This window comes from Ammospiza caudacuta, chromosome Z (genome assembly GCF_027887145.1).
Source record: "Ammospiza caudacuta isolate bAmmCau1 chromosome Z, bAmmCau1.pri, whole genome shotgun sequence".
In the NCBI taxonomy this organism is placed as follows: domain Eukaryota; kingdom Metazoa; phylum Chordata; class Aves; order Passeriformes; family Passerellidae; genus Ammospiza; species Ammospiza caudacuta.
Window position 1 is genome coordinate 30099765 of NC_080632.1, and position 24957 is coordinate 30124721.

General features: G+C 38.0%; 1 protein-coding gene across 1 annotated transcript in view; it reads left to right on the plus strand.

The window, feature by feature from the left end:
• FANCC (FA complementation group C) overlaps positions 1 to 24611 on the plus strand; it is a 63003-nt gene extending 38392 nt beyond the window's left edge. Inside the window, exons 8-14 of the mRNA XM_058824025.1 lie at positions 6910 to 6962; positions 9555 to 9654; positions 13819 to 13894; positions 14702 to 14783; positions 18150 to 18325; positions 21174 to 21370; positions 23183 to 24611. Of these exons, the coding sequence (XP_058680008.1) occupies positions 6910 to 6962; positions 9555 to 9654; positions 13819 to 13894; positions 14702 to 14783; positions 18150 to 18325; positions 21174 to 21370; positions 23183 to 23326 (828 nt within the window). The 3' untranslated portion in view covers positions 23327 to 24611. The remainder of the gene's footprint in view (positions 1 to 6909; positions 6963 to 9554; positions 9655 to 13818; positions 13895 to 14701; positions 14784 to 18149; positions 18326 to 21173; positions 21371 to 23182) is intronic.
• The last annotated feature ends 346 nt before the right edge of the window (positions 24612 to 24957 follow it).

Here is a 24957-nt window from a genome sequence, read left to right on the forward strand (position 1 = left end):
GAAGGATTTGATTCTGTTTTTACTTCGATCTCTGTGCCCTTTGTCCAGCAGTCTGAACAGCTGGAGTCCCTTGTTATGGACTGCTTAGTTACTTGGTTTTGTTTGCAAGCCTGAACACAATTCTTAATGCAAAACATTTGCTAACCTGTAATTAAAATTTATTTTCAGATGCTGTGTTATGCAGAGCACCAAAAATCTTCCCTATGAGAAAACCTGGCACTGTACTTTTTCCAAAATAATGAGCTAGTTGCAGTGCTAAATGTAAATATAATTGTTAATTGCAGTGTGAAATAGCATGTGTGCTATGCAGTCAAATTATATGTTTCGTAAAATGACAGAACTAATGAATGGCATATGGTGTTTTATTTTCAGCCTATGAAACTGCTTACAGAGTACATATTCTAGTGAGGAAAAAAATGCTGCTGTTACATATTCTTCCTTTTTAATTGAACCTGGAAATCTCCTATTTTAGGGATCCATTACAATACTTGCAAATATCATAAATGCCTTGGTGTCAGCAGTTCTTCGTATGCCATCTGGGGATTTAGGTACTACAGCAAACAAGACTGCATAGAGGGCCTATGCATAATTTTTCTATATCAGATATATTGTAAACTTTATATAGTGTCTGGTACTATACCATATACTGGCTGAGGAAAAAAAGATATCTAAATCTAGGTTATAAATATAAAATATGTTTTTAAAATAGTCAAATACTTGTTTCAAATGTTGGTTTTTGTAATTTAATAAAAATCTTCATCCTTCAGTTTCCTTCACATCCTGATCTCTGAAAAGAATGGAACATTACTGTGCTAGCACAATTAGGTTGCCTTTACTTGACTCTCCTCCAAAGACTTTGTGGTTTCAAAATAAGATATTCACAAGACCAGTGCAGCAGCTTTGAAAGCTGGTTTAGAGAGGACATCCTGTGGACAAAGAATGGAATGAATGGAGCTGTAAAGAAGAGAGCAGTAGGCAGCTGGATTGATAGGCATTGATAAGAGGCAGGGTGCATATATGCGAGATGGCATAACAGGTAAAAACAGCTGGATGAGAAGCTTCAGAGAGGCAGTATAGAAGGAAAATAATGTGATCCTGAAATAGTGGTCTAGATGCGTAATGGTGTTTTGTACAACGTGTTCATTTTACTGTAAAGATACTTGTGTGACATTAAATTAGTCAGCACTTTGAAGCCAACAGTATATTAATTTAGCTTGCCTAAAGGATATTTAAATACTTTTTTAGGAATGTGGAGCTGAACTTTTTGGCAGTTGGATTTTGGTGTTTAGGATGTAAGCTCTGTTTACCTTATGGATATGGTAATAGCGGAATCACGAGACAAAACTAGATTTCTACTTTCCTACCTAGAAGAAAACCTTTAGAGGACAAATATGCAGTGATGTTAGTGATTTGATTATAGTACATTTTAAGAAGGAAACTTCAATCAGCTATTTCATAATTTCATTATCAGAGTAACTTACCTAAATAAAGTGTCTTAATACAATAATCATACTGCACATAAACCTCACCGAGATCTAAGGCACACAGATAGTTGTAAACTGCTGTACTTCTCTGATGAAATAAACTTGATATGTACTGCTCACATATTTTAATTCCAAGAGTAATTGTTGTGTGATGGTCCACTAACTTGTGTTTGTATGGCATGCTATTATGTTTGTATGTTTGTGGCTAAACTGAAATTAGTATTGGAAATTCTATAGTTACTCAGAAGTAATAAAAACAATTGAAGTGACCACCACAGATGGTCTCTTAGCTTCTTTGAAATTGAGTGGGTGAGTGGATGTCTTCCTTTCTGAAGTAACTTTAGGATTTGTATGTCTGCATTAACAACTAAACGTGCAGTAAATACACATACTAGTATTTTATGTTTTACCAGGAATGGATAGATATGTGTATACACAGATTTTTAAAACCCATGTATTTAAAAACAGATGTGATCAAATTGGTGTCATTTAGTTTCTGTTTGATTCTGAGATAGCTTTCCAAAGTAGTTTTATTTGTTTCAAAAGTATGTTGCAATAAAAGTGCAATAGGTTGAGAGGGCTTAAAATTTGTTGTCGTCTTCTTATTTATGAGCCATCTGTTCTTGCTGCATTTTATTTTCCACCTTGTTAGCGTAGAATGGTAGAATTGTTAGGGTTGAAAAAGACCTCCAAGATCATTGAGTCCAATCTTTGAGAGAACCACCATGTCAACTAAATACGACTCTTAAGTGCTACATCCAGTTGTTTTTAGAACATTTCCAGAGATGGTGACTCCCAACACCTCCCTGGGCAGCCTGTTCTAATGTTTAACTGACAAAATTATTAGTGATCTACACAGAAATTGACATTCTGTCCTCTTGTCCTGTCACTGGTTGCCTAGGAGAAGAGACTGATCCTCACCTGGCTGCACCCTCCTCTCAGGCAGTTGCAGAGAGTGATAAGGTCACCCCTGAGCCTCCTTTTCTCCAGGCTGAACAACCCCAGCTCCCTCAGCTGCTCTTCACAGGATGTTCCAGACCCTTCACCAGCTCCATTGCTCTTCTCTGCACTTGCTGCAGCCCCTCAGTGCCCTTGCAATGAGGTGCTTTGCTAAAGTCTGGGTAGACAATATCCACAAATTTTCTGTCACCCAATAGGCAGGTCATCTGGTCATAAAAGGCAATTAGGTTGGTCAGGCAGCCTGTCCCAAATCCCTGTTGGCTGGGCCTGATCTCCTGATTGTCCTATATGTGCAGTGTGATGGTGCACAAGGTCACCTGATCCATAACCTTTCCTGGTTAGGTTCTTGACCTTTCAAGGTCAGGCTGACAGGCCACCCTTCCACCATTCTTGTAGGTGGGTGTCACACTGGCCAACCTTCAGACGTCTGAGACATCAGCCAGGATTAATGATAAATGATGGAGAGCAGCTTAATGAGCATTTCTGCCAGCTCCTTCAGTACCCTTGGATGGATCCTGTCTGAAGCCGCAGACTTGTGATTGTGTGGCAGAGCAGGTCACTCATAACTTCCTGCTGGGTTGCAGGGGCTCTGTTCTGCTCCCCATCCCTGTCTACCTGCTCAGGGGGGGCTGAGGATAATGGAGCTTTCTGTTAAAGACTGTGGTAAGGAAAGCATTAAGTACCCAGCCTTTTCCTCATCCCCAACAGGGGATTCTCTTCCTTCCGTGTCCAGTAAAGGATGGAGATATTTCTTGGCCCTCCTTTTGTAGTTAAAGTATTTGTAAAAACACTTTCTATAATCTTTCACAGCAGCGGCCAGATTGAGTTCTAGTTGAGGTTTTGTCTTTCTAGTTTTCTTTCTGTATGACCTAATGACATCCTGAGTTGCCTGCCCCTTCTTCCAAAGGTCATAAGCTCTCCTTTTTTCTCTGAGTTCCCATGCCATCTCATCTGTTGGCACATGGAGATGGCCTGCTCCTGTGCCTTTAAAATTTTCTTCTTAAAGGATGTCCAGCCTTCCTGGACCCCTTTGTTTTTAAGAACAGTTACCTGAGGGACTCTCTGAACCAGTGTCCTGAACAGGCCAAAGTCTGCCCTCTGTAAGTCCAAGGTAGAGGTTCTGTTGATCCCTTCCTTACTTCACCAAGAACAGAGAAACTCTGTCATTCCATGGTCAGTGTGCCCAAGGTGGTCTCTGACCACCACACGTCCCACAGCCCTTCCCTGTTTGTGAGCAGCAGGTCTGGCTGGGCATGCTCCCTTATAGGCTGTGTCTGGAATTTACCTTCCACTCACTGCAGGAACCTCCTAGAATGTCTCCTCTCCACTGTGCTGAGTTTCCAGCAGACATTTGGCAAGTTAAAGTCTCCCACAAGAACAAGGGCCAGTGACCACGAAACATCCACTGATGGAATATTTCACTTCATCCTGGCTGGGTGGTCTGTGACAGACTCCCAGCAGGATCTCTGCCTTGTGGGCCTTCCCTCTGACTGTCACCCACAGGCACTCAGCCTTATCTCCACTGTCCCTGAGCTCTACAGTAAAAATACTCTCCAATGTACAGGGCCAATAAAAGAGGCATTAATGGGGAAGAAAAGAGGAAGGATAGAGAAAATTACTCTTAATGTTGATAGATTCAGGCACTTTTAAAACTTCTGTAAAAATATATTTGTGCTTTAAAAATAAATTCTTCAAAATAAAAACACATTTGGCATTTCCTATAAGAAAAAAGTAACATTTCCTATTTTAAACTGGTAAATATAAAATAAAATTCAGAAATACAAATATACAATTGGAAAATGCAGACAACCTTTGAAATACAGCACTGTAGTAGTTTCCTGAAGTTAGATATCCTTAACTTCTAGAAGTATCATGTCCAATTAATTGCATGTGAGTCTGAAAATTGAGAGTTACCACCTCAAATCTGTATGACCTTGGTCATGTTTAGTTCCCCATGTTTATTCTTGTGGTTGTTACAGAGAATTCTGTGATATTAATAAAAAGCAGATAATTCTGTCTCTTTTTTTCCCCCATTTACTTGCTTACTGTAGATACAGATATATTTTTCTTATTTTTTTATTCACTTCTGGCTTTGTGTTATAAATAAGTTGTTTCAGATTCTGCTTTCTAATAATACAGATACATAAGTGATATAGTTCTTCAAGACTAGTGTCTGGAAAACATTATGTTAAAAGTACATTTTTTCTATCATAATACCACACGTGCAGCTCCAATTCTCTGTGTTTGAATCTTTTTGTTTAGTGTGTATTATGCTGTCTGTATTGTGCATGTTTTAGTAGTGATTGAACAATACATAGGGTTTGGTTTCTGTGAAAAGCATTGAATAGTTGCAGACAAGATTATTGAAATGTAAAATGCCTTTTTATTTTGAAAATGTAAGGAGATAATGTCAACAAGAAGAAAATTTTATTAAAATCCCTCCTGAAAATGATAATCCCTCCCAAATTCCAGAACTGCTCTTAGCAGCAGCAGAATTGTGCTGCATGCTCTTGACCTGTTACACAAAGGGCATCTTTAAATTGTGGGGCAGAATTTTGCATTATCAGAGCATGCTTGTTCTTGAATGCTTGCAAATTAATTCCATACAGTCCATTGATCAAAAGCTTGTGAAATTTGGTAACAGTGGAGTTTGGGCCTGGGTTTTGTTTTTTTGTTTTTTCCCTTTTGACTACCAGTGATGAGATATCAATCATATTGATTTCAGTAGTTTAGATAAAACCCTAGGGGCTATTAACTATGATTTCTTATAGTGGATACGGTTAGATTGCTGCTGTTTGCCAGGAAGACGTGCAGAGTTTTTCATTGTTGTATACAGCACATTCTGTCAGCTGATCCTCTGGTGGACCCTTTCTGGTTTGTATCCAGCCTGTCATAAGCAACAGTGAGTTCCTCACCAGAGAAGTGTGCGTGCAAAGGTGGGTAGATGTCTGAAAGGCAGGGGAGGAATTACGGAATCAGCTGGACTGAAGGCACACTCTCACTTTCCGCTGCTCTCCAGCACCTCAGGAAGGTTGGATCCAGCAGGCAGCTGTGGAGACACAGTCCAATCTTCCCACAAACCAAGAAAGAAGCAAACAAAACACGAAGGCAGAAGCGGACCCCCAGGCGAGGGGGGGCCCGTGCCTCCTGCAGCCCGCTGCCGGGGGTTCCGCGGCTGCTCCGGCGGGATTTGGGGCGCTGCCCGTCTCTGGAGCGGGAGGTGGCGCCCGTTCCATAGCGCAGGGACGGGGCAGAGCTGTGCCGTCTCTGTACAGCCGCAGCTGCGGGCAGGAGCAGCTCCGCTGAACAGCTCTTAGTAAGGGTGGTTTGGTTTCTGATGTTATCATGTACGGATCGTAGCAAGCAAAGTCCTTGTTCTCCCTGTGTACAATTAAAAAGATATTATTTTAATCGTTATTAGTATTGTTATAATAATTAGTATAGCTTATTTTTATAAACATAATTTATATAGATTATTACAGTGTTATGTTAATTTTCTACTTGGTACTTTTTAGCTTGAAATGAGTGCATACAAGTTTTCAGTAGTGCATTATGCACTTTAAGCTGTATTGATAAATGAAATTTTATAAATACCATGCTTCCTAAAGTTTATATAATGCATTTTATTAAACATGCTTTACTCTAGGCTGTTCAAGAACTATATTCTTACTAAATCTTCAGGCACTGACATCAGAGACACTAAGTGAGGATTTGCTTTTCAACTTAAGACTTTAACTTAGTACTTTGGAAAATGTGTAAGTGGGGTTTTTTCTAGGTGTTCCATAAAAGCCTGAGAATATGGAATTAGAAAGCAGTTTGTTTACTGGTGCATGTTTAATATAACAACTTTCTCAAAACAGTCTTTTGTGTGGTAGCATGGTAAAAGGCTTCACTAGTTAAATTTTTTTTTTATGCACTGAGACAATTAGCTTGTACTAGCAACACTGAAGTTCACAAAAGAAGATTATACTGTGAGAAAATATCAGGGATGAAAATGCATGCAAAACTATTAAAGACAAAGGTGATAAAATCAATTTAATTTGTGGAATTTAATTTTGAACACGTAGCAAGAGTCTCAAAGCGCATCCTGAGAGGATTTTCTGCAGAGAGGAAAGGAAGGCTTTTTGAAAATATACTCCCTGTGTCTAGCCTCTAGCAATCGCATGCAACGACCTGTTCTTTCTGTCTGCCGCCTTCAGTATTTGTAGTGATTGTTGTCATAAACAGTTTGGGATCCCAGGTGTTTGCATTTGTCAGCTGTTGAGCCTGCTTGGTCTTGCTATGGAGAATCCTAAGAATTCTAATCCTGAGAAAATCTGAGGGCTTAGTGAGAGTTGATCTTAGAGTTACAGTTTAATAATGGCTGTGTAATAGCATCACTGAGTTAAGCTGTAAATTATGCAATGACAGTTGTGTGAGTTGCTCCTTATTAATACCTAATTTTCTTTCATTTGATTATCAACAGCCACAAGCAGCAAGCCATCCTGCTATTTTCAGAATTGTAAATGAAATTTTCAAGTAAGTTTTGAAATTACTATGGGAGGGGCTTTAAATTTAAACACTGAGGTTTTCTTCAAGAGCAGAAACAGCACTATAATCTGCAACATATTATAATTTCAGGATATCTTTTTCTTTACTTGTATTCTCTAAAGTCCCTTTCTGTGTAGTACACTGAAAATAATGAAAAATGTTAAAAATCTTATCAACTTTAAGTAAAAGTTACATCATAATAATCATTGATACAGTTGACTACAGTGTATTTTAGCCTGTAAAATTTGTCATTTATTTTGTACTTCAGAGAGATTTGTGGTTGAAATACAGTTTTGAGGTGAAAATGTTAAATGCTGAAATGGCTTGGCCCATGCCAACATGAAGGTAGCATTTAGCAAAACCTTTTGCACTTACTGGTGTAGCCTCTTTTACATTTTGCTTATATATTTCAGGATTTATGTTAGATATGCTCTAAATGGCCTTCAACTGTTGATCCACCTATTAATACTGAGTTCAGTTTTGAATGTATTAAAATTATTTTGAAGCAACCAATATATTGGTTACCACACAGGGGCTTCAAATCCTTTATACTCAGTTTTCAGTGGCTTTTCTCTTCTTTTCTCTTCTTTTCTCTTCTTGACTGAATACTTACTAATTTTAAGTAGATCTACTGCCAGGGTTATCAGTATTAACAATTCCAATACAGCAATAATGTATTTAGTGACTGACATCCTTTGCTCATCGAGTGTTTCCTTTCTTATGAAAACAGGGCTCCCAGGTGCATTTGTGTGGGGGCATTTGTGTGTCTGTGTGCACATTCAGGTTTGTGCAGGCACTAACAGAAGAGGCTTGGCTGTAGACACTGTGTGGTGAGAGTGGAGCCACTTGGGAGTCACTGCCCTGGCAGTCCTTTGCTGCTATGGTCTCAGTGTGTCTGCACACAGAGAGTACTTTCTGAAGAGTTGAGATTCATCACTTTCCCAAAGCAAGATGCATTTAAAAATTGATGTGACTCCAGCAGATGTGTGTTTGGTGTCTTAGGCTGGAGACTGTATAGTGTGATAGTACAGGGAGACAAAATTTGTCCAGGCTTCCTGGCTTATTTAAGGTCATGCTATATGGAATATTTTTTTAAAAAAACACATGACTTCACTACTCTTTTGCATCCTTCCCCTTTGGTAGATGTAGAAATGGATAAAATTATGTTTCTCAGCTAATGCAGGGCTTTGTCCAACACAGCATTTCCTGGTAAAACTTTGCACTTCTATCAGTGTTTCAAATTGTCTTAAAAAATGATGTTTTCCTGTTTCTAAGCCTACATTTCTGCTCTGTTTCTTTACTTTGAATTGTTTCTGCTTAGTGTGCTTGTCCCTCTACATTGTTGGTATTAAAATGTTGGTGTATTTTAAGAATACTGTCTCACCTTCTCTTGATACTTACATGAAGCTGTATATGTTAGCTGGTTTTTGCAGACCAATTGGTTTATGCAGCCTTCTGTTTATTTTTGTTCTATTTCTCTATGTCCTTACAACTATTATCAAGTGGTGTGCAGATGTTAAGTTACTATTCCAGTTGTAATCACATATGAGATTTTAGAGAACTGCTGATAAAGAAAATGTACTTGCTTGGAAACTGTGTTAGGTTTCTATAGCTGGCACAAAATTTCTTTTATATTTGGGGTTAGTGTTCTGTTGGAAGTATGGATCTAAGCATTGTATCTCTTTCTGTAATAACTTCTCCTGCTATTTGCATACATATTGAGATTAATTGTTCTGTATGATTTTATCACAGTGATATTACTTACTGCTTTTATTTCCCAATGTGTCTTGCTATGTTTTCTTGCCTTGTGTGGCTATACAGAAGTCCATACACCTAGACTATCTTGAGTTTCCATGTACTATTTCTTGTTTTTTTACCAGTGTGATATTTGCCTGTAGTTTTGTGACATTTCTATGTTACAGTAATGTGTTAACTCTTCATATATTTTAGGAGGAATGAAACAATTCTCTAATACTTGTATCTCACTGTCAACTTACTTTGAAAATTTTTCTCCTTTCTACTATATGCCTTTCAAATAAGAGAATGAGAATTGCTGCTATGTGTTTTTCTCCACTTGCTCCATTTGCTCAAGATTAATTTGCTCTATGGAAGGCAAGTTGAAGCACTTACCTTTGTAAACCTCTAGAGTGGCCTATGGGATGCCACAAAACACTATAAAGTATGCTGAACTCAATCATGGGAGTGGTTGCTCTGAATGCAGTAAACTGATCAGACACCAAATTTGGTTAATAAAGTTGTGCAAGTCTTTTTAATTGTATACTTATTTAGGTAGGGTAAATTATGTGTCTGCATGTATATTGTATATATTTACTAAGTCTAATTTATTTGTAGGAGTTGTGTATGAGGGTTTTTTTGTTTGTTTGTTTGGGTTTTTTTTGAACTAAAAATAAAATCTAAAAAGCCCGCAAAGTTAGTATTTCTGTTAGTGGTATCATGAGCTCAGACTCAGTTTGAATCTACAGCATACAAAGAATATACCTTTTTCTTTCATTCAGTTAACAGTGGTGTGATGGGCAGACTAATTATCTGATCTGTCATATCTAACTTTTCAATGCATAGGAATGCACTGATGGAAACTGATGGAACCCCAGAAGTTATGACAATTATACAGGTGTTTACACAGCTCTTCCTTCAGGCTTATCAGAATAAAAACAAACAGGTTAGTCAAGATCTCTTTCTCTTTCTTATTTTTCTCCAGTGACAAAATGCAAAATTTTTCAAGAAAAAAACCCAATTCTACTCTTAAGAGAGGTACTGAATATAAATAACAGCATCCCTCTGTAGCTGTATAGATATGCCAAAGTTCAGTTCAAACATCTTCACCTGCGCTATAAAATTATAGCATGAAACCAGCACGTAAGAGCAGTTTACCTAACTTAACCCTCAAGTCCATCAGCCTAAAGTGCTTTTCCCTGGCTCTGTTTCCCTGATGCTGAGGTCTCTGCCTGTAGAGTGAACATGAACATTTGTCTTTGATAAAAAGGAGGAAAAATGCTAAATGCTTTTTTCTTTTGCAGAAGCAGGGTCTTTGACAATAAATGAATCAGAGATAACAATCCCATTTCTAGTCCCTTAAATAGTTATAAGAAGGATATTGAATAGTCATATTTGTCTGTTCAGAAGGTAAAAGACACAGAGAAATATATACTGGGACCCAGAATACATACTGGTTTCGGTTCCTTACCCTCAACAGTGGTCTCTTTGAAATTTTCCTTAGTCTAAATTTTCAAATTTTACAGCTTAGTCTTTCTTCTGCTGCACAGGTTTTTGTACTGGTCTTACTGAACTGAATTAAATAGAATTCGTTTTGTGCTAATTTAAACAAGAGCCAGATCAGTTTCTTACCTTAAAATTTCAAAATACAGATATGAAAAATCTTACTTTACTTACAGGTTGCAAACTTGACTTCAGATTCCCAAATCACATGGCCACATTCTGACCATCTTGTTCATCTTGTTTGTTTTTTGAAATCAAATTCGTATGATGCAAGTTTGGGAAGAACTTGTCATTTAAAACCTTCCACTTTAAACTTAAGAAAATGAGTTTTTGCATCTTTTTGAGGGAAATGGTAATTAAGAGAATACTGGGATTTCTTGAAACTTGTGGCATACTGGATTTTAATTAGCAGTGTGATTGAATTTGTCTTCTGGTTTCAGGCAGCTGTCTTGCTTAATACATTAGTGCTGTGCATGATGATCTTGTGCCACCCTGACTGCATGGCAACAACACACTGTGTAGCCCCAGGTGGGGATCAGTGGGTGAGAAAGAACTTAGAGGTTCCACACCCATCAGACTCCCAAGAGCTAATCCTGCTGTGCAGCTGATACATTTTCTTGAAGGTGAAGGCGCTTTGCCTACTGGCATTGCTAGCTAGCAGCTAACATGGACTGCAGCCCATTTTTCTAAAGTGGTTTTAAATATTGAGTTTAATTTATTTAGCTTGTATACTGTTTAAGTAATGAAGTTCTAATTAAGTTGTTATCTTCAATGATAGAATTAAAAGTCCCTTGTCTCACAGTTTATAAATCAAATGTAATTTTAGTTAACTTGCAAAAAGGCGGGTACGGATTGCTTCCTAAACTTTAAGTCAGTCAGATCCCTTTTTTCCCCTTTGGTCATACTATCATTACATATATTCATAAGGTATCTGTCTTTGTGTTATCTGACTGGTAAAAACATTAATGACAGAAGATGAAGTGAGTTCACTGAGACCTTCAGAATTTAGAGACAGTTAACTGAAAAAACTCTTGGCAAACATACATCCATAAAATTTGCCATAGAAGTGGCTCGTGTCTGGCAGTTCACAGGTTTGTGTGATAGGAGAGTGAATCTCTGTTGCAGTGTGGCAGCTGTCAGAAAGATTAATGGTATGGAGATTCAAAGATGTAAATGAGAGAATCATAGATTGCTTGAGAATTGGAAGTGACCTCTGGACATCATCTTGTCCAACTCCCGAGCTCCAGATCATAGCTATGTAGAACGGATTGTCCAGGACTGTGTCCAGGTGGGACTCTACAACTTTTTGGGCAAACTGTGGTGGTGCTTGGCCACCTCACAGTGAAAATGAAGTGAAAAGATAAATTACAGAAGTGTTTTCTGATACACAGACAAAACATCCTGTGCTTGAGTTTGTGCCATTACCTCTGATCCTGTCGCTGTGCACCACTGCCAAAACCCTTGTTCTGTTATTTTGCACCCTCCTTTTAGGTGTTTGTATACATTGGTAAGATCCCCCTTGAGTCTTCTCTTCTTCAGGCCTTCTCAGTCTTTCCTCATAGAAGTTCTCTGATCCTTTAATGATCCTTGTGGCCCTTTATTTAACTGAGCATTAACTGGGCATAGTACTTCAGGTTAGGCTGCTGGAATATCTGCTTACAGTGCTGAGGGGAGGGGAAGGAGCACCTCCCTGGACCTGCTAGCAATCCTTTGCCTAAGGCAGCTCGAGATGCCACTCACTGCTCTGTCGAAGGGTGTAGTGAGAGTCCCTACAAAATCTACGTGTTGGATAAGTGGGTCCTAGTTATTCCAAATGAGCCACAGCTGTGAAGTCCTTAGTTGGGCAGCAGCTGTGGCTTGCAAAGATAACTGGGATAAAAGGGGGTGGCTCGAGAGCCCAGGAGGAGCCCCTGTGAAGCCATGAGGAACTGCACAGCAGAGAAGAGCTACATGGTAGAAAACCAGCTAGAAGGTATGGACTTTAAGAATATCATAACAAGAGTATGGGACTCTAGAAATATGAAATACAATAAGATAGCAACAATAATTGATGACCCCGATGTGATGGAGGTATGCAGCCTGAAGAGCTGTGGAAAATAGGACAGCCTGAGAGCTGTAGCAGCCTGAAGAGCTGTGGAAGATTGTGTGTGGTGTATGAGGCCTTTGAGTACTGGGATAAAATGTGTATTGTAAAGGAAATGAATATATTGTACCTGAATATCTATATTGTATTTGAATACATCTGTTAGTAATAGAAAAAAGGGGGAAATGTCGTAAGAGTCCTATGTATTGCATAAGTGGGTCCTAGTTGCTCTAAATGAGCCACAGCTGTGAAGTCCTTAGTTGGGCAGCAGCTGTGGCTTGCAAAGATAACTGGGATAAAAGGGGGTGGGTCGAGAGCCCAGGAGGAGCCCCTGTAAAGCCATGAGGAACTGCACAGCAGAGAAGAGCTACATGGTAGAAAACCAGCTAGAAGGTATGGGCTTTGAGATGGGACTCTAGAAATATGAAATACAATAAGATAACAACAGAAGGGCACACTGCTGACTCACACTCACCTTGGTGTCCACTGGGTCCCCAGGTCCTTCTCTGCAAGCTGCTTTCCAGCTGGGTGTCCGCCAGCATATACCTGGAGTTATCCCTGCCCAAGTGCAGGACTTTATACTTTCTCCTTGTTGATATCTATTTGGCTGCTGTCAGCCCATTTCTCCAGCCTGTCCAGGTCCCTCTGGATGGCAGCACAACCCTTTAATGGATCAACCACTCCTCCCAGTTTTGTGTCATCACCAAACTTGCCAAGGGAACTTGCTGCCCCTTCATCCAGGTCATTAATGAAAATGTTAAATAAGACTGTGCCCAGTGCTGACCCTGCTGTGCCCTGGACTCCAGCTAGATTTTGTGCCAGTGATCACCATGTGGGCCTGGCTGGCTTTCTGTCTGTCTCAGGGGGAGTTGGTGTTGCACTTGCACCTACATGCTCCATGTTAGACCTGCCTGTAGTTCATGTTTGCAGAACAGATTAGAGGTGTGCTAATACTGCTAGTCTCAGTTACACAAGATGTGCTCACAGCATTCAAGTCACACATTCTCAGATAAACAGGGCAAGTCTATTATCTGTGACTGCCCTACCTGCTGCTGGATCAGATCCTAAGAAGTTTAGGTTTCCATTTTTGAGCGGATGGCAATAATCTACACAACACACTCAGATTCTGTAGATGTTATTACTTCTTCGTTTAATATCATCTGTGAATCTGTTTACACTGGAAAATGAAATTAAACTAGTGTCTCTTTTAAGCTCTGCATATTAAGAATGAAAACGTATGTGATTACAGGGAAAAATATAAGACTAGTAACATAGTTTTCTTCATGCTCTGAATCTTTTTTGATGCATATATGTTTAAAATCTATGAATAATTAGTTTTTATAAGCAAGCATTTCCTAAATATCCCCCTTTTAATGCCAAATCCTAAAATTAACTGAAGAGTTAATTTTCTGTTTTCTTGCCTCTGTGTGTATTGTTAATTACTGCCTTAGATGAGATTATTCATTGTGGGTTTGTTTTGAAAACTGACCAGAAACCTCTTAAAATAACAATTTTGTGTCTTAGTATAAATTTCCACTGAAGGCCTACTTCCCATACCATCACCAGCCTCTTGTTAGAAGTTTAGTCAGACATCCTCTTGGTAAGTTTTTTCATAAAGTATTTGCAGCATTATGAGTCTGCATGATCTGTATATGTCTTAAAATAACTTTAAAAGGGATAGAGATAACTTTTTGGCATTTCCTTTATAGGGTGTGTTTGATTTAGCAATTTTCATAATATTCTTTTAATGTATTTTTTCTGCAGGAACATCTGGTTCTTATGTAACAATACTACTGATGTAACTTTAAAGAAAACTAAATCAGAAGTGAATAACAAAGAAAGAATAATTATGTAGGAATGATTGCCATGTTAAGAGATTGTAAAAATACTGCAATCTTGTTATGTTATAATATCAGTAATTGTCATTATGGAAAAATTCACATGTATTTCACAGGAAACAGGCTTTCTGTTTCTTTCTGGGTCTTGAATTCTGATATTTTAGGCTGCAAACCCAACTTTTTTTCAGGTTTCCTATTCATACATACATTCAAGAAACCACTGTTCAATTTGGTACGATTTTTTTATGGACAATAATTAAAGATCTGTACAAGAGCCTCTAAAAATACTACTGCACTGATTATATATTAATATTGTGGTAGCAAAGGAACATAAGCCTCATTTCAATATTCCTAGCTGTACTTCCTTCCATGGCTTTATCAATGAATTGTTGTATGAAATACAGTAACAGATATTGCTTAAAATTGGGAAATTTTGAAATTAAATTTTCAATACTTCATTATAACATAATCAATTTGGAGAGATCTTGTAGCTACCGTAATGCTTCAGTGTTACATTCTAGTAGACAGGCTGTGATTTTAAGTGTTTTGTTTTCATCCTTCATCCTCAGAACTCCCAACTACGTATTGGTCTCATCACGTGAAACACATTTCGGATATGCTCAAAGCAATAGTAGAAGATATAAATGTTAGGTAAGCAGTATAAGATCTTCAAAATTTTTGTCCTTTTCATGTTAATTTGTGAAAGGTCATGTCATCTGAAGTCTTTAGTGGTTGTATTTCATCATTTTCTTATTATTCTTTAAGTCGGGCTTTATTTTTAAGAATAGGACTTGGATTACTTTCTGAACCTGAGCTTTATAACATCTATCTACCTGGCCAATAAGCCTCCAGGAAACAAAATCTTGTCATTCCTTCCAAAAAGCATCTAGCTGCATAATGGAAATGCTTACTTGTCTGTTCTCCCATTTCTCCCTCAAAACTTTTAACCCTGTTTTATGAAGGAGCTTGGCTTTCTGCAGGCTTGTACAAATGCCCAAACTGCAAACTTCCTTATTTTCATAAATATGACTGCCAGACTGCAGTGTCATTTTTGTTGTGTTAATCTTTGGGCTGTCACTCCAAGTTTCTGACCTGCTGCCCTGGGGGGTTGGTTTGTTTGTCTACATGAATTATGCTTTGGTAGGGGATGTTCTGGGACCATATGAAAATAATGAGAAAGCATACATCTCTATCTGCTGCTGCCTTGTAATTCTTTCTTATAAGGAATGTGATGAGACCTGACTTGTATAGCACTTGGATACAAATTTGCTTGCTTAGGTCTGCTCTGAGAGTTAGCTGTCCAAAGAATGTTGAACAGCTTTTAAATTCAAAAAAAAACAAATTAATTTTGATTTTAAACTTGAAATATATAAAAATAAACATAGAACACCAAGGCCAGCCAGACTTGCAAAACAAGATTGTGGAATCACAGAATCACCTAGGCTGGAAAAAAACCTTTGAGATCATCAAGTCCAACCTATGACCTAATGACACATTGTCAACACCAAGTGCCACATTCAGTCTTTTTTAAACATCTCCAGGGACAGTGATTCCATCACCTCCCTGGGCAGCCCATTCCAATGTCTGATTACTCTTTCTCTGAAGAACTTCTTCCTAATGTCCAATGTAAACCTTCCCTGGTGCAGCTTGAGACTGTCATCTTGTTCTGTCACTGGTGCTTGTGAGAAGAGACCGACCCCCACCTGACTGTACCCTCCTTTCTGGTCATTGTGGAGAGCAGTAAGGTCTCCCCTGTGCCTCCTCCGGACTAAACAGCCCCAGCTCCCTCAGCTGCTCCTCATAGGGTTTGATTCACACTTCACCAGCTTGCTTTCCCTTCTCTGGACTTGCTCCAGCATGTTACTGTCCCTCCTAAATTCAGGGAAGAACTGGGCACAGCACCCAAGGTGTGGCCTCACCAGTGCCCAGTACAGGGGGACATTCAGTGCCCTGGTCCTGTTGCTGATACAGGCCAGGATCCATTGGCCTTCTTGGCCACCTGGGCTCACTGCTGGCTAGTGTTCAGTCTGCCTTTAATCAGTACCCCCAGGTCCCTTTCTGCCTGGCTGCTGTCTAGCCACTCTGTCCCAGATTTCCCCGTGGAAATCTGGAACAAAGATTTCCCCCTGGTGCTGGAACAAAGATACTTGCAACCGTGCTTGGTTTCAGTTAACTCACAGGGGCCTATTTTTTTGTTGCTGAGTGGCAGAAAAAAGCTTTTTGATGCTCCCTCTGAGGCCAGGCTGTCTGGTGGTAGCTTCTCACTTTCTGTATGAGCTGCAGTTCAGTGCTCGCCTGTTCCTCCCTGAAGTGTGTCAAACCTTTCTGTCCTTGGACTGTGACCCATAGCTGACCCTGAATTTTAAAGAAACATGTAACTTGAGCTTAGAACAAATAAATAAAACAAATACCATCAATCATAATGCATTACAGTAGTATAACCATGTGTGTTCTCCTTTTGTGTCCCAGCCCTTTCTCGGTTTATATATAGTCTTTTCCCCCCTTTATTTTGAACAGTACACTAGTTTGAGCAGTATTGTACTTGCCAGAACACACTCCTACTTCCTTTAGAACTCCTACAACAATTATGATTTCTACCAAACCCCTCCCAGTTAGAAAGAAAATGGTCTAACATGTTATAAATACTAATATCCATGAAGAAACCATATTCAGTTTTCTTTTATTGCTTTATTCCTGATTCTGTATTTTTTTGACTTAATAAGATTTACAGAGGAGAAAAAAATTCTGTTACACGGTATATCCTGTTGATTCTCAGTGCTCTCTTCTTATATAGGTTGGTTTTCAGGGGGGTTATTTTATATCAAGCGTGAGTCTTATAGGAAAATGTTTTTTGTGTCCTTCTAATCAACAGATTGCTTCTGTGCTGAGATTTATTATTATATGTAGTACTCTCAGTGAGCAGTGAATGTTACATGACATTTTAAACTAGAAATCGGTTGATCAGTTGATGAACTTATGGACATTTTGTGGGGGAAAATCCCAAAAATAGTGAGGGGACACTTTTGTCAATGACAGTGGAGCATAGGTGCCCCTACAGAGCAGGCAGAAACAGCAGTAGGGATGGAAGTGCAGGGTACATGACTCCAAAACAGGCTCCATAATGGTAGAAAGTGTTCAAGATAAGGGTAACATCAATTCCTGGGATTTCTAAGATCTTCTTGTAGTTTCCTTGCAAAGGTGGCACAGCAGCTTTTGGAGTCCCCAGGAATAAATCTATTCTATTTCTATTTCAAGTTATTCATCTATTTCAAGTTTTTCCAAATTTATTAGAAATAATTGTTCCTAGTTCTTAATCTAGCTGTCCTTCCATGCTTAGTTTAACTTTTTGCTTTGAGACACTTGCCATTAGTTTGCTTCTCTTTTCTTTAGTCTTCTCTGACTTAATATGAATGCACATGAGAAAATATGGATATCAATGGTGGTCCTTTCCTACAGCAATAATCCTTTTGTAAACACCTTCAAAATTTTCATTTAAGAAAACATGAATTTTAAAAGTCGGGAGATATACTTGAAAATATACTTTAAAACTCTCTATTCAGTCCATCTAAATGTAATTCCTCGTTAATGACAAAAAAAGATGCACTTCATGAATTACCAAAAAGCAGAAAATAACCCTGGAAAGCAGCAGAGAGAAAGTGAAAGGCAGCAGCATGTTAAGAGTATAATATTTTAAAGTTTTTGAAGTCCTGCAGCTGAAGTGTATCTTTTCATACATAATATTTTGTCACAGTTTATTAGAAGCTGCTGTTAAGGATGGTCTGTTGTACTGTCAAAGTAATCTGTAGTAACACTGGGTGTGTCTCATTTGATTGTGATTTCAGATAATAGACTAAATAAGTAGTATATGGGTGTATGATTAGCAGGTAAGGTATTCTCTGTTGAAGAGTGGTTTAAATATTTTTTTAATTAACTGTCAGCATCCTTTCTAGTTAATTTAAGGCAATTAAAAATGTTAAATAATGAGAGGTACCTAATTTTATCTGTGTTGTTTTCCAGTTCTCTCACTGACCTCTTTGAAATCTGGTTTTTGGTTGCTTGTTTTGGAGAATGGCTGGATATTGCAGCAGAACAATTACTGAAGGCTGCTGTAGAACCAGATCCTGTGCTGTGGCTGCTGGCATTTTACTACTGTCCTAAGAATGAAAATCAACAAAGGACTCAAACAATGGTGGGTAATGTAGTGATAGTAAGTGGGAATATGCAGTTAATAGTCTGATTATATCTTATTGCTGTAAAACAAATAGTGCGCATCAGAAAAATGAAAGATACTGACTTTACAAAGTCTCTGGGAACTGTGTCACAGTGGACAACTTGAAAGTTGGGTTTTTTCTTATTTTTGACATTTAGAAAAGCTTTTTCCTCCTTTTTAAGTATGTGGTATAGATTAGCACCCTCTTGGCTTTCTTTTGGATAACCAGGGTGTTTTTAGTCCTAAATAAAAGTACCCTAGTGATGGTATTTTTAAAATCAGTGTGACAGAATTCAGGACGCCTGTGTTATGGCATCTTCTGAGAAGGAAGCAAGAGAAATTACAGCAGTTGAAACCGTGAAGATACTTAATCACAGTCTTGAATCCTAGTCTTCCCCAGCTACTCTGATTTCTCTGCAGTTTTTGGCATGTGATACAGTAACAAATACATGATAATACCATATGCTGGGCTGGTAACAGAAGGAGCAGTGCTCTAACCTTACACACTGTACTGCATGAAGAGTGCTGTGCATCTGTGTATGCAAGCAGATACTTGAAAGCCTTTAATTTAAACTTATTATGCAAATCTGAACTAGCCCAAGAAATTGGATCTACAAAGGCCCAATTCAAAAGGCTGCAACTTGTCTAGTTTACCTTAATTTAAAATGGATTCTGGTGGATTTAAAAATGCAGCTCAGTACACCACAGTAGTAAAAATCATGCTTTAAATTTACATCTAATATTCCACGTACAACAGTGAATTATCCAATATTTTATTTCCTTCCCCTCCTGCTTTTCAGATGGCACTACAAATAGAAGATCACATCCCAATCACCTACAATTGTTTTTTTCACTTACACTTCTCATAGTCTAGGAGCAAGGGATGGGATGGTTTGGCTGGGAAGGCAAGGGAAGGGTTGACTGAGTGGAGTTATGTAAGAGCTAGGGTGAAGTAAAGAAATCAGGGTTGTTTTTAGAACGTAGTTTTGGGAAAGCAGGCAATATATGAGCAATAAACATGAATGATTGAAGCTATTGCACTCTAGCTGCAGATCAATGCATTGTTCTAACTCCACAGAAGGGAATCACTTTGTTCCATATATGAAATCATCTCCCTGTGTGTCCCCCATTCCATTTTGTTATTCAGTCATAACATAAGACAAACTTGAGAAACAAAAAAGCTTTTCTGCTGACTGCCCACGCAGTGACTCATCTTTTCCCAGAGGTCTGACAATTCTGTTCATTATCATTCTTCTCTTAGGTATTTGAACTGAAAATTCTCTTTTTCTCTTTTTATTTTTTTTCTTTTTCTTTTTTTTTTTTTTTTTTTGACAAGTCAGGCTTCTTCAGGAGGATTCCCAACTTTATGCAAAAACTTCTGCCTTTAGTTAGGTGTTTGGGTTTTTTTTTTAAATTTGTCCTTTGGCAGATTAAGCTCTCAGCTTTTTCAAATGAAGTGGTTTCCACCTCAAACCCAGCACCTTTCACTAGTTAAGGATTAGCATGCCATGGGAACTTCTGGTAGATGTCAATCTGGTGCACTTTTCATTCAGCATTATTTTTGTGTGGAAAGGTTTGCACTTATGACTTAGAATTTTGTCTTCCTGCTCTGTACTTTAGGTAACACCTTTATATTAGCCAGAGTGTAATACAAAGTGCTTAAATTATTTAAAGAAGAAAAAGGCTGGTTTTGCTGTTCACTAAGGTTCACTCATATGTACAGGACAAAAAATTCTACTTCTCAATATTTATTACTTTGTTGCACTCCTTTCATATCTTTAGGGCCTGAAACGCTGAAGAAGCAAAACTTGGAGTTTGGCCCTAAAAATGAGATTGCTAGGGTACATGAGCTCTTGGAGCAGGACCAGCTACTCTCCATCTGCAGTCTCTGGCTCATATGATGCACAGAGGAATAAAGAATCATGAGGAATTCCAGTTACCTTTCTGTAGATCCTGGTATCATTTGTGCCTCACATGTAGTTGTGGACTTAATGCAAGAGCTTTTAGCAGCTTTTTGAGGCTATATTATGTGAAATTGTTGAAAGGGTAGGTCAATGTCAGACAAATGTCTGAAAAAAATTTTCCCAGTGAATATCCTTGAGAAACAGGTGTTCTTTTCCTTTAGGTCTGCAGTGGTGTATTTTTCTAGTGTTGCAGCTGATACTCATTTGCATTCCATCTACAAGTTTTTTTCAGTTAATTTTTAATTCAGTGAACAGAATTATTGTTAGGATTCTTTTTCAGTAGTTGCTCATAGTCCTTTTTCTAGAGGTGCCAAACTCTTCTGTTTCCTACCCCCAGTAAAAGTTAGATTTTATTGTCTAGCTCACAACATAAAAACATAAATTGTGAACAACACAGGAAGAAGTTAAATTGCACATTCTTACCAGAACATTTTATCAGCTGAGGTCAGACTGCATGGGGATTTAATTGATTTACAGCAGCTATACTGAAATGAGCCCTTGAGGAGCCTTTGTTCTTTTTCCCACAATGTGAAAATCAGACCATGTTCTTCTGAGGGATTTTCTCCATTTCCTTATATTATTCAAAAAGGTAAAATCCTGGCTTGATGCCCTGTCTGCTTCATTTGTAAGACCAAAGAAAAAAAATGTCCATTTCTTCCACCTTTGTGTGTGTGAATCAGTATAAAAGAAATGTGTTACAGCCGTTCCTTTCCTGGTTTTCCTGCTGTTTAAATTCAAACTTTTTTTATGTTTGAATTGTTTCTCCGAAGATTTGGTTTTCTTTTAGTGAATAAATCCAAAGTAAAATACCATAGATTTCACCTTTTCTCTGATCCTGCACCGTTTGAAATTATTTCCTACAGATAGAAGCCCAAGCAGTCTACAACCATCTAATGACACTGTTCAGCTGCAGGGACCTTTCTCTCAAAGACCTGGAGGCTGCTGTGCACAGGGTAACAGGTGTAGAGCAGTGTTGTAACCAGCAACTCTCAACACATCTTCTGACCAACTTCTTGCTCTTTTCCTCTGGTGGACATAAGATTGCCCAGGAATGTATTTACCATGTAAGTGTTTCTTTCCTTTTTTTCAGGTTAACTTCAATACATACTTATTGTACTATTTTTTATTTAAGTTTCTACCTCTTAATAAAGAAAACACAGAGAATTAAAGGAGATTGTGGCTATAACAGCCATATCTAACTTGCTACATATCCATTTCAGCTAAAATTCAGTTAAAATATTTTCCATTCACTTCTTGATCTCACTGACAGGGTTACTGATGTCACTACAGATGCAGAAACGGCTGAAGTAATGGTTTGCAGTTAAGAGATATCTACAGTTCATTTACAATGGTATAGATAGCATGTGCAAACATTTTGATTTTCCCCAAAAAAATCACTCCCTAAATTATCAGCTACTGCAGACGTGATGGAACTCTCTCTTGCTATTTTCCATTGGGTGGGACAGCTGGTTACTAGGTCTTGGCATTGATGTGGCAGAAGCCTGGTTGGCAAAGCCAGTGAAGAAAACAGTGTGGTAATTGAGAGGGAAGGAGAAAATTAAGAGCTATGACAGTGTCTTTTAAGGTGTAAAAAGAGATGAAGAGGAGTAAAAGGCTGGAAGCTTGTCACAGTTTCTGTTGGTGATGACAGCCTTCAGGTATATTTGTGCAAACTACAAAATGTATTTGTGTTAATTAGATAAACAGTGCAATCTCAGTGTAGGATTAGAAACCCATTCCGTACTATCAAACCATATTCTTGTAAGAAGTGCATGCTCCCTATCCAAGCAGGTCCAGGGCCAGTGTGTAGTTTTAATACTTCCAAAAGTTTTTCAATTCAGCAGCTGTGTGGTCTTATGGATAGACCTGTATAGGGTATATGGCATGTGTAAGGTCATTCTGATACAGCTGGCTGACTAAAGAGACATAACATTTTTCTCTTTAAGAAGGGCTAAGGTATTCCTCACATCCTAGGGTGCAAGTTCACAAATGATCAATTTTTTTCTCAGCATAAGAATATAACGATAAAATTTGGGGGGTTGTATATATTTTTACAGACTGCTATTTCTAGTTTCTCTTCATGAAGAAAGTGCAGCTGTTGAGCTGTGATGATGTAATGTACTAGCCTGCTACTTTAAATCCCTCCAGGAGGACCAAAGACAGTCTTCTGCTTCCTTATACATAGCAGTATAACTAACTTTCAAAACTGAATATTTCCCAGTGCAGAGGGGTCGTGAACTGTTGTAGGCCAGTTTGTTTATCAGTCTGATTAATTTTGACTGTATCTGTATAATCACTAATGTGTAGCTAGGCTCTCCATGTGATTTGAAAGGGACTAAAGACAATATATGAAAGGAAGAATGGTGTGGAACTGATTTGGGATGCATGGTTGTGGTTCTTTTTAGCACAGCAAACTTCAGGTTTAACACAGATAATGAGGAGTCAAGTCCCTTCTGATCTGCAAAAATTGCAACTTAGAGTCTTTTCCTGTTTTTTGCCATCTTTTGGGGGAAGTATTTATTTTTACTTTTGAAAGCTTTACAGAATTGAATTGCCTCCCCAAGTACATGCAGAACCTTCATGTGCTTTTAGTTCTTTTCCATGGCAATGACTTACAAATGGTGATAGTGTCCATTTGTGTTTCCTTTAAAAACTTTCTGGCCTCTTGATTTGTTTCACTTAAATTTGAGACAACAACAGAAATCTCAAAGTTGCTTGGCTCCACTGGGATATATGGAAAGAGATACCTTGGGCAGAAACTGTTTCTCACATATTCAGTGGTGAGGAAAAAATCTGGTTTTCTTGCTAGTATTTGGAAGGATTCTTAGTATTTAGCAACATAGTTGCCAAATTTAACTTTTTGTGTTTTCTTTCAGATTACTGAGATAACTGATACAAGCAAAGAAGTTTATAACCTTCTGATCCGTACTGCTTACAGATTTAACCATAGTGGAGAAAAAAACCAAAGGACTGTGAAACTGTTGAATGAACTTCTTCAAAAATTTACATTGAAAGTTTAGAATTTCAATATGATCTATTTATCAAACCAACAAGTCAGGTCTTTATCCAGGTGTCAGACTTCCATTAGCATCTAGTGCTGCAGATTACCAGTGGCAGAAAGATACCTAGATAAGCTATAGCTGCTAATTTATATTCCCTTATCTATACTGAAAAATAATCTGTTGTTTGGAATTGCTAATCTTTTGAAACGTTGTAGTAAATATTAAAGATGCATGAAAATTTTGTTCTGAATACCTTCTGTAACAAGAGACCTACATCATTTAAAGTAGTTTGCTCATCTCCTTGTTGTTTATCTGGCTGAGGATCAGTTTTTCTCCCAAATTACTCATGTGGGTTTTTTAAGTAAGTAATATCCTATTGCTGGATTGGTAAGTTGTTACTGAAGTGTTTTGTTCTGTGCTTCTGCTTTGCTGAAACTAATGATGATCTCAAGTGATTCATAGTGTTCTCAGGAAATCAGTGAGTGATATTTCCTGAACTCTTTCCTTCTTTTTGAAAATGTTTCCAAAATGAAACTCTTCCCAGATTTGCTAAATGTGGGGTTTTTTCAATACTGCAGCTTTCACAGCACAGTGTTCTCCTCTAAGTACTAGACCAATAGCTGGTCTTTGTCAAAAGATACTGCAGGCATAAAATTGCTTGCAGTACAGCCCACTTAACAGTGTGCCATCACTGATGCTATTATTTATTCACTTAAGAAATATGAGGCTTTTATTCAGACAAAAGAGGGCAAGCAAAGCAGAGACACAGGGACATCTTCCAGTTCAAAAGGACAGATTTCCTATAAAGGTTGCAACTCATTGCCTTCATTTTGTGTCCAGCAGTAATTTGCGTACTTCTTTGTTTAGGTTTTTGCAAGGAGCATAGGTAGATAGCAATGGCTTACGTTTTTTATTCTTAGGAAGGTATTTATCCCTAGAAGTTTTGTGAACCTGTCTCTAGCTTAACTGGAAAAATTACCATGGAGAACAGTAGTGACAGAGCATCCTAGCTTTCCTCCCTAGTTTGTTCCCCTGTATTACTTTTCTGTAATGCCAATGGCTGTGCTATGCTACTCAAAGATGCTACTTGGAATTCTAGTCTTGCATATAAAATCCAAGCATGTATCTTGAATTAATAAAGCTTCTTGAATGTAGCATTTGTTTTGAGCAAGGGGAAAGAAAAACAGTGTACTTAATGTCCTTTGGCTGTAAGAAGTGGAAAGATATTTTCTGTTATGCTGTTAACTGATTTCTTACAATTTTGTTCCCAGTGAGTCATATTACGGAAGTTACATGCCCTCTCAGTCAGTTTGCTAGTGAAAAAATAGCAAATTCATAATGTAGGTCTGCAAAGAAAGGATTTTTTTTCTCTTTTTTGATTAAAAAATATTTTTAAATGAAAATTCAGAAAGAAATAAGTAGCAATTTTTCTGTTGTTAAATAGCCACATGTATCTAAAAAAGTAAAATCAAGCAACCCAGTTTTCTGTTCCCTGAATACCATAACTAAAAAGCATGGGATTAAACCAAATTGCTTTTTGGTCACAAACTCAGAGGTATTCGTCTAGTGAAAACAGATGTGGAATGCTCTATTTAGAATGATAAATAATCTAAAATTTTAACTAAAAGGAAGAAAGATTTTTTTTTTTT